Source organism: Pelophylax lessonae (genome assembly GCF_965119305.1).
Source record: "Pelophylax lessonae genome assembly, chromosome: 5".
NCBI lineage: Eukaryota > Metazoa > Chordata > Amphibia > Anura > Ranidae > Pelophylax > Pelophylax lessonae.
Window position 1 is genome coordinate 72,472,530 of NC_138772.1, and position 17,432 is coordinate 72,489,961.

Below are 17,432 nucleotides of genomic sequence, written 5' to 3' on the forward strand. Positions count from 1 at the left end.
TTTATAAATATACCCATAAGCACTGTAGATGGAATGAAGAGTTAACCCAACACCAGCAGTGGGATTACAGTCTCAATTGGGTCGAGAAGAAGTTTCTCCATTGTTGTCATAAGAAGGGAGCTCTAAGCAGCTGCCAAAGTTTCAAAAAGTCCTGGAAATGCTCTATAAATGTGCCAAGCTATGAAGAATATGTAGTCTGTTTTTCTTTTGGAACTATGAAACTTCAGCAAGCTGCCTTTAAAAACAGAAGGTGTCTACATGTCCTAGACAACCCTTAAAAATAGAGAGATTTGTTTAAGGATAGGCAGAGTCATGCCATATCATTTCTTTATGCCCCACCGACCAACTATGCATCCGGATCAGACAAGCACAGATACAGCCTACAATTATACAGCCATTAACTACAACTTGCATACAGCTGTGTCGGTTTAAAAACTTAAAATGAATGGGGTCCAAACTGCCTTTGGTTGTTAAAAGCCTGCCTCCTAACATTACATAAAAATGTTTTCTAACAGTTAACAAAGATGGCAAGTTGCAACATTTTAAAATCTAAAAGTGAATGCTTAACATTTAACCTATTTTTACATTTATTTTATATGTAAATCCCAAGAGTGCTGCAGCCATCAGCAAAACCAATGGTAGCCCCTTATAATGATACCCAAATTAATTCAGCATTCATCGAAGATTGACAGCCCTGCTTGTAGATCTTTGGCTTTTTGCGGACTACAGGTTTCAGCATGGCTAATGCCTAGTACACACGATCAGACAAATCAGATGAGAAATACTGCTTTTGAAGCGATTGTGCGATAATTTGATCGCTAGTACACAGCTTTTGAGAGCCGATTATGATAGTGCATTCAAAATTATCCAATGAGACAAACATGAAAATTTTTCTGATATAATACCAGAAGGTACGATTTTCATTTACGCAGTGCAGTATTCTTCTAAGAAAAAATAAAGAAAATCGTAAGGCCAAGACCACGCATGCTCAGAAAGGACAGAATACATGATAACACATTACATCACTTCCAAAACTGTATTCGGACGTTTGAGAATTTTCATAAATTTAGCAGCCTCTTAATTTTAGATATGAGACTAACATGCAAAAAAAAAATGGACCATCATTCGACCGATATTCTCATTGTGTGTATGAGGCTTAATTGGCAAGGTATAGATGGAACGTTTAGCTCCCCAATGCCCAGCCGTTCACCAATCTAGCCAAGCAGGAACCTTCCGTGAAATGCCTGCTGGCTACTTAGAAGAAGATTTAAGCCTTTCCTCAAAAGACAAACAAAATGATGAATAGGGACCAGCTTGCACAATACCTTAAACTAATGGGAATAGAGCAAGCAGTTTTTTTTTTTTTTTTTCACCGTTTAAGTCATGGATCTACCGCAAACACATTTGAAATACGTTAAGTCGCATAAGGGTTTCTGTAAGCTCTGCAGTCCTGCAGCATGATGGATTGCACTTTACAGCAATGAAAAATGTGACGGAGGCCCCGGCCTGAAACCTGCCTTTGTACTGCATTGTAACCGACTGGTCCGGCTCGGAGATAAAGATCAGCTGTCTGGCAGCCTTTAAAACACACACTTCAACTTGTTCTCCCTTTTGGGTTGTACAGCAGTCTTGTGCCAGGAGCCATGGCCAAAAAGTGTGTCTAATGAAGGGTTTGAGATGAGTAAATAAGAAATTAATGTTAGCAAACAGCTGATTTTAATGCAGCGCTGAGAGTGTATGAAGGATTTGATTTGTTGCCCGTCCATGTGCGCCCTTAGTAATGCAATACACCTAATTCCGCCTATAGCAATTTTAAAATAATGTATTATCCAATATTATGCCGCATTGGAGCATAAATCCCCTCGGCAACTAGATTCCTTGTTTAAATTTCTGGGTGAAGGTATATGATTGGTTGCTATGGCCAAAAGGTCTACTTTTACTTCAGTATTCATAAAGCAGCCTTGCCTCCACCCCCTCAGAGCTACCCCGTGGTTTCCCATTATAATAGGACTGCAACATCCTTTGTGCCTGTGTTGTGTGGAAGCAAGTACTCCAAATAAAGGCATTCTCTGACCATACAGCAAGCTCTGGCAATAATGACTTGGTGTACAGAATGCTAGTGTTTCTCAAATTTATTACATTACGTGGCCTTTTTAATCAACCAAGTGTTGGAAGAATTCCATAAAATATCTGCTGGGTTATCTCAAATAACCCCAAAACATATGTATATATTTTCATTGGGCCTCTTTATATACGATCAGCATAATATATATCCTTAAAGGCACAACTTCCTGCTTGGGGGAGGAGGGGGGGTGCTTCTACAATGTCACCCAAATTCATGTGTGTATGCAACCTGAACATATCTTCACGTTGTTCACAAGCTATAATGCACTGGGGTATACAGGATCCCATCAGGAATAAAAACACAGGTGTGAGCGTTCTGTGCGCTGACCTTTGCCTTGTGTGTATTACTATGGCTAGAACATACAGGTGAGCATGACTGCTGTTGTGGTGGCGGCACCAGATGGAAAGATGTATTTGCAGAGGTGCATCAAAAAGCTCATGTGCAAGGCATGTCACCATCTAAATTTGCATCAGTATCATTCAAGCAGCCCCTTTTGATAGCAAGTACATTATTTTTTCTCTCTATCTCCGATCACACTTTTTATCCAAAACGCTACATTTGTTAGCTTAAAAAAGAAGCAGTCTCAACTTCTAAGCAGTACCTATATGCGGTCACACTAAATATATGAATACTAGTGTGTGTATATATATATATATATATATATATATATATATATACACACACACTAGTATTCATATATTTAGTGTGACCGCATATAGGTACTGCTTAGAAGTTGAGACTGCTTCTTTTTTAAGCATGTCTGTATGTGTATATATATATATGTATATACACATACACACACACACACACACACATATTATATATATATATATATATATATATATATATATATATATATATATATATATATATATAATAAAAATAGAGCAAGAGTCATAGTTTTCTTTTTGGGGGGGGGGGGGGGTTGAATTAAAAATATAAATTTTAAAAATGCAGCATTGTTGAAAAGTTCCTAATACAGCAACGGTTAAAAAAATAATACATAGAATTATACTTTGCACTGAGTGAAATTGAGAACAAGCTGAAAAACCGCAATCAATAAGGCTGATTCAATAATGGCAGAAATTCAAAATGTATCTGCAGAGCAATGGTCAAATGTAAGTGTAAGCAAGCAGCTTTTGGTAAAACACTCTGCAAAAAAAGCATCCTTACCTTGCTCTCCTTTCTTCATCTTTTAATACCTCGTATATAGCCACCAACTGAAAAAAGGTAAAAAAAAAATAAAATTGGTCAAAAAAAAATAAAAAAAGATGTCATTTTGTGATAAAATAGCAGCAATTCACACTGGCTGTAATGTAAAACGAACAGTACTATTTTAGTCTAAACCAAATCACTTATCCAGACCATCCAATTATTGCTACACAGAAGGAAATAAATAATAGTGATAAAACTTTAACTAATCCAATGGTTGCCAACTGAAATCACGATTTATGAGCACATCAAAAACCAAAACAGAAAAGCGAGCAAGTACGAAAATCATTCGAACATGCAAAATTAAAAACAAAAACGACAAAATTAAAGAAAAAAAATATACATAAAAAATACTTCCTAGATACATTGAGGACTTACTTGTCTGAACTGAGTTTCTGCGTTTTCCTCCTTGTTCTTGTCTGGATGAAGTATTAAGGAGAGCCTGCGATAGGCTTTCCTGATGTCAGCAGATGAAGCATCCTGAAAAACAAGAAGAAGTGGGAGGAGGATGAGGGAAACACAAAGCAAACTTTTGTAGAGACTCTGAAATTCCCAGAGCCTCGTTAAGATGTAAAGATAGCCAACCAAGCACAGAACCTTAGGCAATGTAATTCGAGACGCCAGCGAACAAGCTAGAGTGACCCACATGAATGAACAATTATTCAGCCTAATTTCACTTTTTTTTTTTTTTTAATTCTCCACAAATATTGGACCTGACCCTTGCAAAGCAGATCTTGTTTTCTTTTGCGATCAGAAATTATAACTAAAAAAGCTTCACGAGATTTAGAAACATCCCACAACTTCATGGTGTTTTAGCCCAAGAAGCATACATAACAAGGTAAGAAGGGGAGGAAAATAATATAGGATTTTTATTCAGAATTTGTACCCTACAATCGAATCATGCAAGATAATCAAATCAAATATTTTGGACTTGTAGCTATAGCAATCAGTCTCAGTGATGGTAGAAGTGTATGAACATTTTTAGTTATATATACGACCTTAACTTTACAAAAGAACACAGGAGTATCTTGCAGTTTAAAAAATGAAACTGTACTACATACCAGATTTTGTAAGCATAAAACAATTTACGAGGGGGATATGTTGAATAAAATATGGTGTAACTGAGATGCTTATTAAAACGTGGGTGTGATCTATCTTTACTGTGACTAATGTTTGTTTACCATCATAGTTTAAAAAAAACTACTGTCACAAACCTACAAATTAAGTGAGGATAAATTATAATAATAGGCATAATTACACAGATTTTATTTAATTTCCACAATTAAAGCAAAAAACAAAAATAAAACAAAACCTGAACATTCATAAGCCATTTTTTTTAAACCTCTCAAGTAGCTAACATTTTATCACCATTTACGGGAAGTTATATTATCAATTACTTTTCTATTTTATTATATTTATTTTTTTACGTTTTTAAAAATGTTTATGTATGATTTTTTTTTTTTTACTAAATATGTTTTACAAATAAACAATAAATATATGACAAAGGTTTCCCAGAGCACCATGGATTAACTTAAGGAGCACATTACAAAATTTCTTTGAGACACAATCTGCTGCAAAAAAGTCTGCAAAATTCTGAACTGGCTAATCTAAGTTACTGGGATGAGTCTTTGTTGATGGGCTTTGGGCTGTTTAAACAAGGGGCTTCTTTCAGCACATATGATCTACAAATGCAAAAGCGAGCTTAAAAAGCATTTCTAATTTTGCAAATTTTGTCAAATCTGGGAAACCCCCCTATATGTTAATTATGTGTTGTTAAATGTTCCCCTTGCACGCAGTATTGCCTAAAATATATGTACGCGTTCCCCTTTCCCACAGCAGCGCTAAAACAATTTTGAAAAACATTTCTCACCTTTCTAATTTTTTCTGTAGAGCAAGTTTATATATAGGACATAGGCAGCTTGCAAGCTATTCTTAACAGTGCAATGAGGGGGGACAGACTTTTTTTATTATTTATTTTTAAAAACATTACATACAATGTATCACCCAAGCCTTGAGCTCTTTAACCCTTTGTTAAAACAGACTGTGCAAATCTAGTTTAAAACTGATGAGATCTCTCAAGATTGGTACAGGCGCAGGGTTAATTATGGTAAACACAACTCCACAGCTCCTTCCCTAAAGGCCTGTACACACTTGACGGAAATCGGACGAAATATCCTCCGATTTTTCTCTCTCATGCTCAGCGGTCATAACCGTTTTTAGTTGACCGTGCATAATTTTCACGATTTTTTATTTTGGGACATTTGTTTCTAGACTTCCGGGTCATCACCAACTTCAGATCATGCGCGGTCTTTCGTATCCGATTTTTCGCAGACGTACTGCATACACATTAAACGAAAATTGGTCGTCTGGGGACGGACGATAAAAATTTTGGCATTTGTCCCTTCCGTTTTTTTTCATTGAAAATGTCGGCATCGGCTGCTGCAAGTTGTGTATACACTAGCCGAAAACCGTACGATTTTACCTCGGATGGGAATTTTCGGCAGATTTTCTACTAGTGTGTACCCCACTTAACATAACCTAGAGAGGGAAAGCTAGGTAGGGTTATAAACTAAAAAGGTCAGCAGCAACATTTTACATTTTTTTGTTAATTGTGTTATGTGAATGGGAACATGTATATGGGTGTTATCCCTATTTGCCTGCAATAGTGAAAATAAACTTTACTTTTAAGCTGAACTTTTAAAAATTAAAATTTAAATGTATTCCTCAGTAGCCTAAAAGTCAATTTTGTGTATTAAATGGCTTTGCAAACCAGAAGTTACTTGGTTGAAATAGTGGTGACATCTTTAATGTGCTGCGACTGGGAAAGAAATTGGCTGCACACCTCTGCTGGGCCTATAGATTTATTATAACATGTATAAAACGGCCACCAGGACAAGGACACAAAGACCATGGAAAGGTTGACGCGTTTCACACTGACTACGTGCTTCTTCAAAACCAAGAGCTGTAGAAAGGAGGAGGGAGGCCCAGTAGGCCCAACCACTACAGGCCGCCTGCAAAAAACTATAGGAGGGGTGGATACAAGACCAGTGAGCGGTCTTTACTACAGGAAGCTCTTGCACAGAGGCCAAGAGCAGGAGTAGTTTTATAACGGAGTACTGCACAGATCTGGAAGAAATATACAAAACACTAAGCTTCAAGTAAGAACACACATGGCTTTTGCATTTACACAATACTTGTTTCGCCCAAAGTTGAGCTTTTACAGTTCAACCTACTTGCTCAACATCAGAATATGAAATATTGATATGTAATATATTATTACCGAACTATGAAAAAGTATTTTTTCATATTGACTATAATAAAAAAAAAAAAAAGATATGTACAAATATTGGAGAAGCACAATTCATAATTTACGGACATATTTAGGTTCAACGCATGGGCCTGGCCTACCATCACTATCACAACAATACAATACCTAAAATGTGCGGTAAACAAAAGATAATTTCCGAACTGGGACTCATTGGTTTTCAGACCACATATCCAAAAAATATGCAATGGCATGATAATCATGTACACAGACAGAAGTGCCAGCCAGGTGACCAATTTCTGTCCTAGACTTTCAATATTCAGTCAATATTACGTGGACTTTGGAGGGCAGCTATAGGCATACCACGTAGCGTAAGGTGCTATCTTCCTACAGTAATTCCACCAGGTACACGCTCACTAAAATACTATTTCACCAAAATGTATCAATGTATATTACTTTGATTCCATTTAATATAATTACCCCTTTTTTTAAAAAGAGACTGCAAAAGATACCTGCAAAACATTAAAAATATTTCAAGATATAACACTCATGTCCAAAATTAAACTAAAGAATTCAAGTGACATAAAGAAAATGAGTTTAACCCCTTCCAGATGGCATTCTGAGAATTTACAAAATGATTTCTCCATCTGAAAGCTAAGCACACTCTTCTGTTATAACCTGGTATGTTACAAAGCCTGACGTACAATGATAATCACAACAGACTGCCATTACAATACTAAAAGCTTAGGTAGTGCTTGTTGTTGTAACCTTCACCTCCTTAGATTGTAAGCTCCTTGAGGGCAGTGAATGTACAGTATATATAAAGGGATGTGTAAATTGTCAACACTATATAAAGACCTATAATAAAACATTTTTGCTCACTGGCAAATAAAAAATAGATTAAGATACATGGAAAACAATGCACTTTTTAGTTCATCTCCACAAACAACCCTAATGCATTTTACATTTTCTTTGCAAAATTGTTTACATAAATTAGGGCTACAATAGGGCTTTTATTTTTGGCATACAATAAGCCAAGCCTAGGTATAGGATATAGATTCTAGTAATTTTTTTTTTTTAAAGGTGTTAAAAAAACCGCAGTCTAAAAATTTTCAGTGCATAAATCTACGATACAAGGGGGTTGATTTACTAAAACTGGAGAGTGCAAAATCTGGTGCAGCTGTGCATGGTAGCCAATCAGCTTCTTATTTCAGCTTGTTCAATTAAGCTTTGACAACAAAAAAACTGTAAGCTGATTGATTTCTATGCAGAGCTGCACTCGATTTTACACTTTCTAGTTTTAGTAAATCAACCCCAAGTAGTATTAAAGAAGGGGAGGTCAACACTGGATTTCTGACAGCAAGCAGGTCATTGTATACCATTACAACCAATAAAACTGTTAAAAAAAATCCTGAAAAATAAGGATCTCTCTCTCTCATAGGATAACATTTTATTAATGGAGCAAAACAATCCAACTCTGAAAGGTCAGGACAGCTCTGACCTTGAAGGGGTTAAAAGGATTACTGAGTGAACACAATGGGGAAGGACATTAAAATATACAGATGTTCTGCTAATTTGCAAAAAAAAAAAAAAATGTTACTAAGCAACAAAAGTAATATACATGGGCAGCAGCAAAAAAATAAAGCCAACAAAAGTTTTTGTAAAGATGAATTTCAGGCCGAAATTCTTTTTGCAATACCCTTGAGAAGGTTTCCGTCTCTCTTGTATATTATAGTCACAATAGGAGCAACAATTGCTCTTTGTAACACAGTGTTTTCAAATACCTGCAAACCTTTTGCAATATGTATAAATGTGGCGGATAAAAGTAAGGAAGATACGAATGTGATTTCCAAGGACGTTTATGCTGGAAGTATTCTGCATCGCAGTGCGTTACATCTCTGCTGGTAAAATGCATGTCGACGACTCACAATTAAGTTGCTAGATATGCTTATGGCTTGTAATGTTTTTCAAAATTCCTTGCAAACAAAGAAAACTTTGTCCAATGTCAACACATTCTGTAAAATGACAGATACTATAGAAACAATACCAACTATTTACATCCAGCATCCATCCAACCCCCTCCTGCCCCTCCTCAACACACACCAAATGGTCTGCTGGAGGAGAAAAAAACAAAATGCTTTTAACTCCAGTTTGCATGAGCATGCATTGCTACAAATATAAAGTGTTTTTGTTTGCATTTTCCATTTACGTGTTCTGTTCAGGTCTTTAAATCTGTTTTCAGTCAAATGTGAAATACAAAAAAATTCAAATTTCGAATTTGCAGCTCTTGGCAAAGGCAGGTTTCAGAAAACTGGTTTAGAGATTCATTTCGAATAGACCTGTATAGCCTTGTGAAGAACAGGATATCAGCTGAATTAGAGTAAAGAAAGAGACAGAAGCAATCTGTGGGGTTTTTTTTTTTTATCCAAGAGGCAACAAATTCAGAGGTGGTGTTGGGCTTTCTTCTTACAAAGCCCAGCATGTACTACAAACATGAATGCACAATGCTTGTAAAATAAAGAATTTTTACAATTAGTACATACAATAATTCTTTTGAGTATTTTGTTGTTTATCCTGAGCTCAGATGTTACCCTTATCTCATTACTCTGAACATTAAGGGTTTGTACACATATGACGGTGGATGCAGACCAGCATACCAGTTTCAGCTTCTGCTGGGTCACACTTCAACTGCTCTCAGAAATGAATCGCTAAGTGCATTTCGGTCAGCACCCAGAAACCTGGTAGTGCCTGGTGAACGTGCACGTGTGTACAATGTGTGCAGAGCTTTTAAAGCCTGATGGTTGGAGGGCACTTGGCAGGTGTAAAATCTCCTGCCAAGTGTCTTCCTTTGGCACTTGTAAGAACAACGCATTATGCAGGTAATGAGAAGGAAACAATCATATCATTTTATTATATACATTTTCAGTGTTTAATTAAAAAGGAGAATAATAAATACAACTATATTGCAAAGAGCATACATGTACATTGATTTTCTTTTTGCATTTGAGGTTGCAAATGATTGCAACTCCTGTAGACTGTTCCTCCAGCTTAGGACTGTACAGAGGTATGGATCTTCAGTTTGACAATGTTTTCAGTGGACTACAAGTGTGTCGACGTGTGCTCAATCAATAACTACAGTCCCTTTGCCACAGTGGCACAAGGGACTTGTTTTTTTTTTAACTGCATTAGGGCCCTTTCACACGGGCGCTCCGTATGTCCGCAAATCATCCTATTTTTTTGCGGATGATTTACGGACATAATGTAAGTCAATGGCATTGCGGATGTCAGCGGAATACCATCCGCTGACATCCGATTTTCTTCCTTTCAGTTCTGTTCCGTTTTTTGGAACGGAACAGAACCCTATTTTTCCTCCATTCAAAAAACGGAAAGGAAGCAAAATCGGATGTCAGCAGTGTCATCCGCTGACATCCGCAATGCCCATAGACTTACATTATGTCCGTATATCATCCGCAAATGGATGGGATGATATGCGGACATACGGAGCGGATGACACAAATGTCATCCGCTCCGTGAAAAAAAAAAAAGTGCTGGAGTGGATCGCAATGCGGTCCGCTCCGTGTGAAAGAGCCCTCAATAATGCAGCTGTGGGTAGGAGCCGTGCACAGCCAAACCAAATTCAAATTTGACAGGAGCGGGCAAGGAGAAGTAGGAGTGTCTTTTTTTCCTGTGGGAGGCTATGGACATTTACACCCCAAATATAGATGTAACATGAAACATAGTCTGAAAAGTTTGGGCTTTTAAATGTAAATTACCTTTTTTGTGATTTGGGAATTTTAATAACTATTGATTTATTACGTTTGATAATCTCTTGTATGTAGTAACTTTAATTTTAGGTTCTCTCTCTAGACCAGCCTCTCTCAACTGATTTAACACAGAGGAACCCTTGAAATAACTTTCCCGTCTCAGGGAAGCTCTGCTTAAAATTCCTATATCTACAACGCATGATACATTAGTTTGATGGTTAGTGGGAAGGATGCTCCTTACACTTGTGGATATTGGGAAGAATTACCCCTTTAAAGATAGCTATAATAAGCAATGTGACAGTGGGAACTTATCTCAGAGGCAGAAATTGCGCATGGAAACCCTAGCAACCTCTGGAGGAACCCTAGCTGAAAATCCTTCTCTAGACCCTATATGTTTACTAGAATGCTGAGCAATTTGGGACAAGATAGTAAAGCAGAAAGTTAATTCACAAATCAGTTTAACAGAAAATCTGCAATAACCTTTCCTTAACCACTTGCCGACCGCCGCACGACTATCTACGTGGGCGGTCAGCCCCTCACAGGCAAAGTGACGTAGGTCTACGTCGCTCGCCTGTGAGGGTTTAGGGAGCGAGCGCGCGCCGCCGGAGGCGCGCTCCCGCTCCCGCGTGGTCACGGACCCCCCCGCGCGCGTGACCGGCGGACCCGATCGCCGCCGGCCACTCTGCGATCGGCGGGGGAGAGGGAGATAGTCAGGCAGCTTGTGTAAACAAGCTGCCTGTCATTCTCCTCTCTGTATGAGAGATGATCACATGGATCTACTATGTAGATCCATTGATCACTCTGCATACAGTTGAAGCCACAGCCAATCACAGTTAGAATCACGCCCCTAGGGACACACACAGCCCCTCCCTCTCAAATAAAGTTAACCCCTTCACTACCAGTGCATTTTTACAGTAACAGTGCATATGTATAGCACTGATTACTGTAGAAATGTCACTGGTAACCCCAAAAGTGTCAAAAATGTCAGTCAAGGGTCCGATCTGTCCGCCGCAATGTCGCAGTACCGCAAAAAAAAATCGCAGATCGCCGCCATTACGCGTTAAAAAAAAAAACAACAAAAATGACAAAAATCTTTCCCTTTGTTAGTAAACGCAATAACTTTTGCGCAAACCAATCAAAATACGCTTTTTGCGATTTTTTTTACCAAACATAGGTAGCATAAAACAAATTGGCCGAAAATATTAAAAAATTTTGATTTTTACATTTTTTTTTGGGGGAATTTCATATAAAAAAAAGGGAAAAATATTGCTATTTTTGCAAAATTTACGCTCTTTTTTTGTTTATAGCGCGTGATCAAAAAATCGCACAGGTGATCAAATACCACCAAAAGAAAGCTCTGTTTGTGGGAAAAAAAGGACGCCAAATTCGTTTCGGTACAGCGTCGCACGACCGCGCAATTGTCCGTTAAAGTCACGCAGTGCCGAATCGCAAAATGCCCTCTGGTCGTTTAGCAGCCAAATCCTCCGGGGCTTAAGTGGTTAAATCCTTGCTTAGAGAAGATGGTTTAGAAATTAAAAAAAAAAAAAAAAAACGAAATCACATTTGAATTGACCACTTTTTCTGACTTATTTTTAAAGGTAAAAGCTTCAGAACTGTCATACTTATTTATCCGTTTTCACTACTTGATAAGTTATGTACTCTGATCAAGCAGGTTAATATCAGGTGTCCCAATACTTCATTGACTTCAATAATGATGACAGCTTCAAATGTAGCAACTTTAAAAAAAAGTCAGCAATAACCATTCCCATTATTTACATCCCTGTCTCTTTAAAAGGCACACAAACAGAATACGAGCATCAACCTCTCTGGCCATGTTCAATGCCTCCAGCTCCAGTACAAAATTTCTAGGGTTATGTTGCCAAGTTCCTAAAAGACATAAAAGCAGCACCTGAACTGGCCAAAATCTGTAGTTTCTTAACACAAGATCCACACCGAAGGTTTGAATCTATCCACCCAGTGCATGAACGTGTAAGGTTATGTATGTACTGTAGTTTTATCCGCAGTTTGGTGATCATACCGGCAATGTGAGCACAGTCTGTATATTTAATGAGACAATAGCAAAAATAAAATGCCATGTAGGCCCCTGAAGATGATCCCTGGACACAAAGAAAAAAAAAAAAACCTACCAAATAGCTTTAAAAAACATGATGGTGCATATAGAACATGAGCACAGCCTTGACATCGTTTTAAAGGCACCATAGTCAATTAAAGTGTTCTTTAACCCAAAAAAACAAACATTGAATTTTTTGCAGCTAATTTATTTTTACCTGGTGATCCAGCCAGTAATGCACTTCCGGTCTTAGGGTGACTACTCTAACAAAGGAGGAGCAATGGAGTCACCCTTGGATGGCAGCACTGTCTGGAGTGGAAAGGGTTAGATGCACTAAAGTATTTAGATGGACTTTACATAAGTGACAAACAAATTAAAGCCCAACTCCAGGTAACACTTTTCAAGAAGTTATGGAACAAAATGAATAAGCATTTATTCATGCAGGCAATTTCAATGCTAAATGGTTTGTCTTAACCCTCTAACTTCCACTTTTGCTGGACAGTTTGATATGTTAACGGAAGCTGAAAAATTACAGCAGGATTGACAGGTAAAAAAAGAAGTAACTTGGGGGACTGCTTTGGTAGTGCTAGTGACAGGCAGCATCAAAGATGCCATTTTAAAATTCACCTTTTATTGACACATTTAAGAGTTCTTACAAAGCTGAGCTCAGTTTCCTCCCACCATTTCTCATTTTTTCATACTCTTACGGCTTGGTTCAGACAGTTGTGTTGCAGGAATGTGCTCATTATTGCATATGTCACCACAATACATAACAGCCCATGTTACTTGTGTTTGTACGATGTGCTGCCATTTATCCAGAATGGGCACCTTGCCAAGGTACAGGCATTGCAGAACAATACGTGGTAACACATTGCTGCGTATAGCAGTGCCCGGCCAGAAAATGTATAGGTCCTTTTTTTAGGGACTTAGTGGACTGCCTCACACTGTACATGTTAATGCACATACAAGGCAACACACACCAGCAACAATATGTGGGTCTAGCCTTAAGAACTGGCTTTGTTTTAACATGCTGGCACAAAGCAAATGTGCTACATATATTTATAAATGTATCAAAGTCTACACCCGTTAACTCTAGAACTGTGTTAAAAACCACAAACTTACAGACTAGATCACCAGATGAAAACAGAAGAAAAAGTCTAAAAAAGGTAACTAATGCAGTCATCACAGCCAAGAATTGGTAAGCTGCAAAATAATAAAATGTTTGCTTTTGGGTTTATTACTACTTTAAAGGGAATGTTTAAACAATTTATTGTGTGAAGGCTCTTGCGTCCTTTAATAAATCAGCCTTAATATGTTGGTGCTTGGGCTTGATAACAAATTACTCAAGCACTGAGTGCTACCTTCAGCAAAAAGGGAGGGGTTACCTTTTCTCCCCATACTCCAGAAGCCAAGCTAGTTTAGGACTCTAATGGGTCCAAGATTTACAATGTGTTGAAATAGCTGGAAGCACATTGCACAAAGGAGAGATTTTATAATGTACTACACTAGAATGCATGTGTTTTGGGGTGCCATTCAGACTGGATTGCACTTGATGCACTGTAAATTGCGTGTTTAACTTAAAGAAGAATTTTTATCTGAAACAGTGAGAGGCCTCGTCACTGTGAGAATATAGGAAAATTTGGCACGATTTGTATTTAGGGTAAATGCGACGTCCTAGACTAGTGTTGCTGAGCATGGAAGTCTGTGTATTTGGCTTTCTCTGGATACTGCAGTTCTGGATCAGGACAGTCAATCCTGTGTCCGGATTTAGCAAGATGCCTAGTACCTGGCTGAGTACACAGGTGTGCAGGGTCATTATATACTCAGGTCTGAGGATAGCTCAGAGCTTCCAGTTAGGAGACCACTCCCAGTGTGGGAGACAGAGGGCCTCACTCAGGGGTTAGGGGGCCCCAGCTAGAAGCCACGAGACAGAGGCTCTCATCAAGGGGTCAGAGATGCCCAGTCAGGAACCAAGAGACAGAGGGCCTTATTGAGGGGTAGAGGTGCCCAGTCAGGAGCCACGAGACAGAGGGTCTCATCGAGGAGTCAGAGATGCCCAGTCAGGAACCAAGAGACAGAGGGCCTTATTGAGGGGTAGAGATGCCCAGTCAGGAGCCACGAGACAGAGGGTCTCATCGAGGAGTCAGAGATGCCCAGTCAGGAACCAAGAGACAGAGGGCCTTATTGAGGGGTAGAGATGCCCAGTCAGGAACCAAGAGACAGAGGGCCTTATCTAGGGGCAGAGGTGCCCAGTCAGGAGCCACTAGACAGAGGGTTTCATTGAGGGGTCAGAGGTGCTCAGTCAGGAGCCAAGAGACAGAGGGTCTCACCGAGGGGTCAGAGGTGCCAAGTCAGGAGCCAGAAGGTCTCATTGCAGGATTGAGGTTGGCTTCTATCAGGGTGTCAGGAGAACCCCAATCTATAGGCCAGAGGTGGGCTGTGCAACAGGGTGCTGCATTTTAAAGGCTAGAGAGCCAGGTATCCAGGAGAACTGGACAACACAGGCAGAGAGACTGGTATGAGGTGCAGCGCGGTACAGCAGTTGAAGGTAAGTGGGCTTATGAGCTAGGTGGCTCAGCATTTTCCAGTGTTTGTATTCTGCTGAAGCTAGAGCAGATCCCCTGCATGGGAAACATTATGTTGGACTGTTGTTTTGCTTTCCGCTGTTTCATTACCAGTGGGCTACCAGGCCCTTAAATATAGTTTCTGTCTGCCGTGGATTCTACCACGGGAGCTTCATCTTGTCTCCCAGGGTACAAAACAGATGTAGAATGTTGTCCCATTTTATTAGGTTATATAGTTCCAGTGCTAGGGTAGTCAACAGCTTGCCATTCCCTTCCCCTACCGCTGTCCGACCATGCTGTGCTGTAGGAGAAAATAAAAAAAATGGGGCTGATTGACTGTGTATCAGCAGGTCTCCCCTATACAGAGAACACATGCAGTGGACTAGCTGCTCACAGCAAAAGGTTTGCGGAACAGGTACGCCCACAAATTGGGCTTCATGAAGAGATGCAGCAAACAAGCAATAACGAGCAAAGATGTGATTTTCTTGAGAACTGATCAGCATTTATTTTGTTAAGCAGAGATACATGACTCAATAAACCAGCTTTTAATCCCCATGAGATTTCTTTTTTAATCACTTCAATACCAGTCACACTGCTCTCAGACACAGCCCATTCCCAATCATCAGGCTGTGTGCCCCGTCATTTGACGTCCACCCGGAAGGATGAAAGGATCCCGCCGGCGTCATCTTGCTATAGGCCCGGCGGGAACCGGTAAAGCCCAACTCCAGCCAAAACGTTTGGGTCAGACTTTTATTGCAATCCTTGTCCCTATCCCAGGAAAGGCAGTGATGGGAAATCTCCAACATGGATACATACAGGAAACAAAATCACATTTAAAGTACAAGGAGGAAAAGTTTGAACTTCTGATAATGGTTTTACTGCTGCCCGCACCTTCCTATCTCAATGACACCTTCAACCCCCACATATTGTATGGAAGTCACAGGGACAGGAAGTGAAGTAAAATCTCCCCAATGCGGTCACAGACAGCGATTGAAGAATTAGAAAAATTTGAACTCTATCCAAAATAACAAAAAGTGACTGGATTTAGGCATAAGTATAGGCCAGCTTTGATGCTACAATCATTTGATGCTTGAATCATCCTCACATGGCCGACCACCCATTAATATAAAGGTCAACATATGTTTCACATATACATAAAATTTATGTACACTCGATGGTATGAACCATTATAAACTGCATAAGAGGGCATGTTTTTTATACTTTATCAGCCGTTATTATGTGTTGTTACTGGTATAATAAATAATGTGATGACACGGAGGCGTATTCTATGCACAGTTCCAAGAGGAAGACATTATGGATTATAGTCGATAACTCTTCTCCACATCATATCTTAATTATGATAATAACATATTAACAAAACCAGCGAAGCAGAAAGACAGTATGCCGAGCCTGCCAGCCAGCAGGCTCTAAAGACTGATTCCAGGCCCTGATGTCAGGCCAGAGTCATAGCTTAAGATGCAGACTGCTCTATTAGCGGCTCCCAGATTTCAGCCGAATGACAGCAGAAACAAATATGTTTTGGCGAGATTGATAGTCCTCACTGTCTAATGCGGTTTAACAGCTACATGGCAAAGCAAGGGTGCAATTTCTGTAATGGCTTCATAAACACATATGCAATAGACAAGAAAGGGAAACATACACAGTTCCATATGTATGTTTTTTATGACTGTTTTCAACATGTGCTTTTTAAAATGCCTGAAAGCATTGTGGATGCTCTGAGATACGTTGCATCATGGTTTTGCCTTTCTCAAGGATACCATGGGCCAAAAGTTCACAACCAGGAATTTTATATTTGTAGCGCCGGCTTTCAAAATCACACAAAAACACTTTAGCAGGCACTGTTCTGCATGCTTTTGTATGCTTTGCACATTTTCATGTTATTGCAAACAAACAGTAGCATGCAGTAATGCTTTAATGCAAGGGATAGAAAAACAAAAATGTGACCTATTGACACCAATAAAGAACTAGTTTAACTGGCAAGCCAACACAAGAAGCACACTAGTGTATATGAAGCAAACATACATTATATTGTCAAAAGTATTGGGATGCTTGCCCCGCAAACTCGCTCCCCCCATTTCCTCCACCCCAAACTCGCTCATCCATGTCTTTATTGAACTTGCTTTGTGAACTGGTTCAAATCATTTGGTGGAGGGAGGATTATAGTGTGGGGTTGTTTTTCAGGGGTTGGGCTTGGCCTCTTAGTTCCAGTAAAGGGAACTCTTAAGGCACCAGCATACCAAGACATTTTGGACAATTTCAAGCTCCCAACTTTGTGGGAACAGTTTGGGGATGGCCCCTTCCTGTTCCAACATAACTGCATCCCAGTGCACAAAGCAAGGTCCATAAAGACATGGATGAGTGAGTTTGGGGTGGAGGAACTTCAGTGGCCTGCACAGAGTCCTGACCTCAA

At 39.3% G+C, this 17,432-nt stretch overlaps 1 protein-coding gene across 1 annotated transcript in view; it reads right to left on the reverse strand.

Moving 5' to 3' along the window:
- DNAJC1 (DnaJ heat shock protein family (Hsp40) member C1) overlaps positions 1–17,432 on the reverse strand; it is a 245,072-nt gene that overhangs the window by 161,128 nt on the left and 66,512 nt on the right. Inside the window, exons 2-3 of the mRNA XM_082258350.1 lie at positions 3,716–3,817; positions 3,299–3,345 (exon numbers count right to left, since the gene is read on the reverse strand). Coding sequence (XP_082114476.1) covers positions 3,299–3,345; positions 3,716–3,817 — 149 coding nt within the window. The remainder of the gene's footprint in view (positions 1–3,298; positions 3,346–3,715; positions 3,818–17,432) is intronic.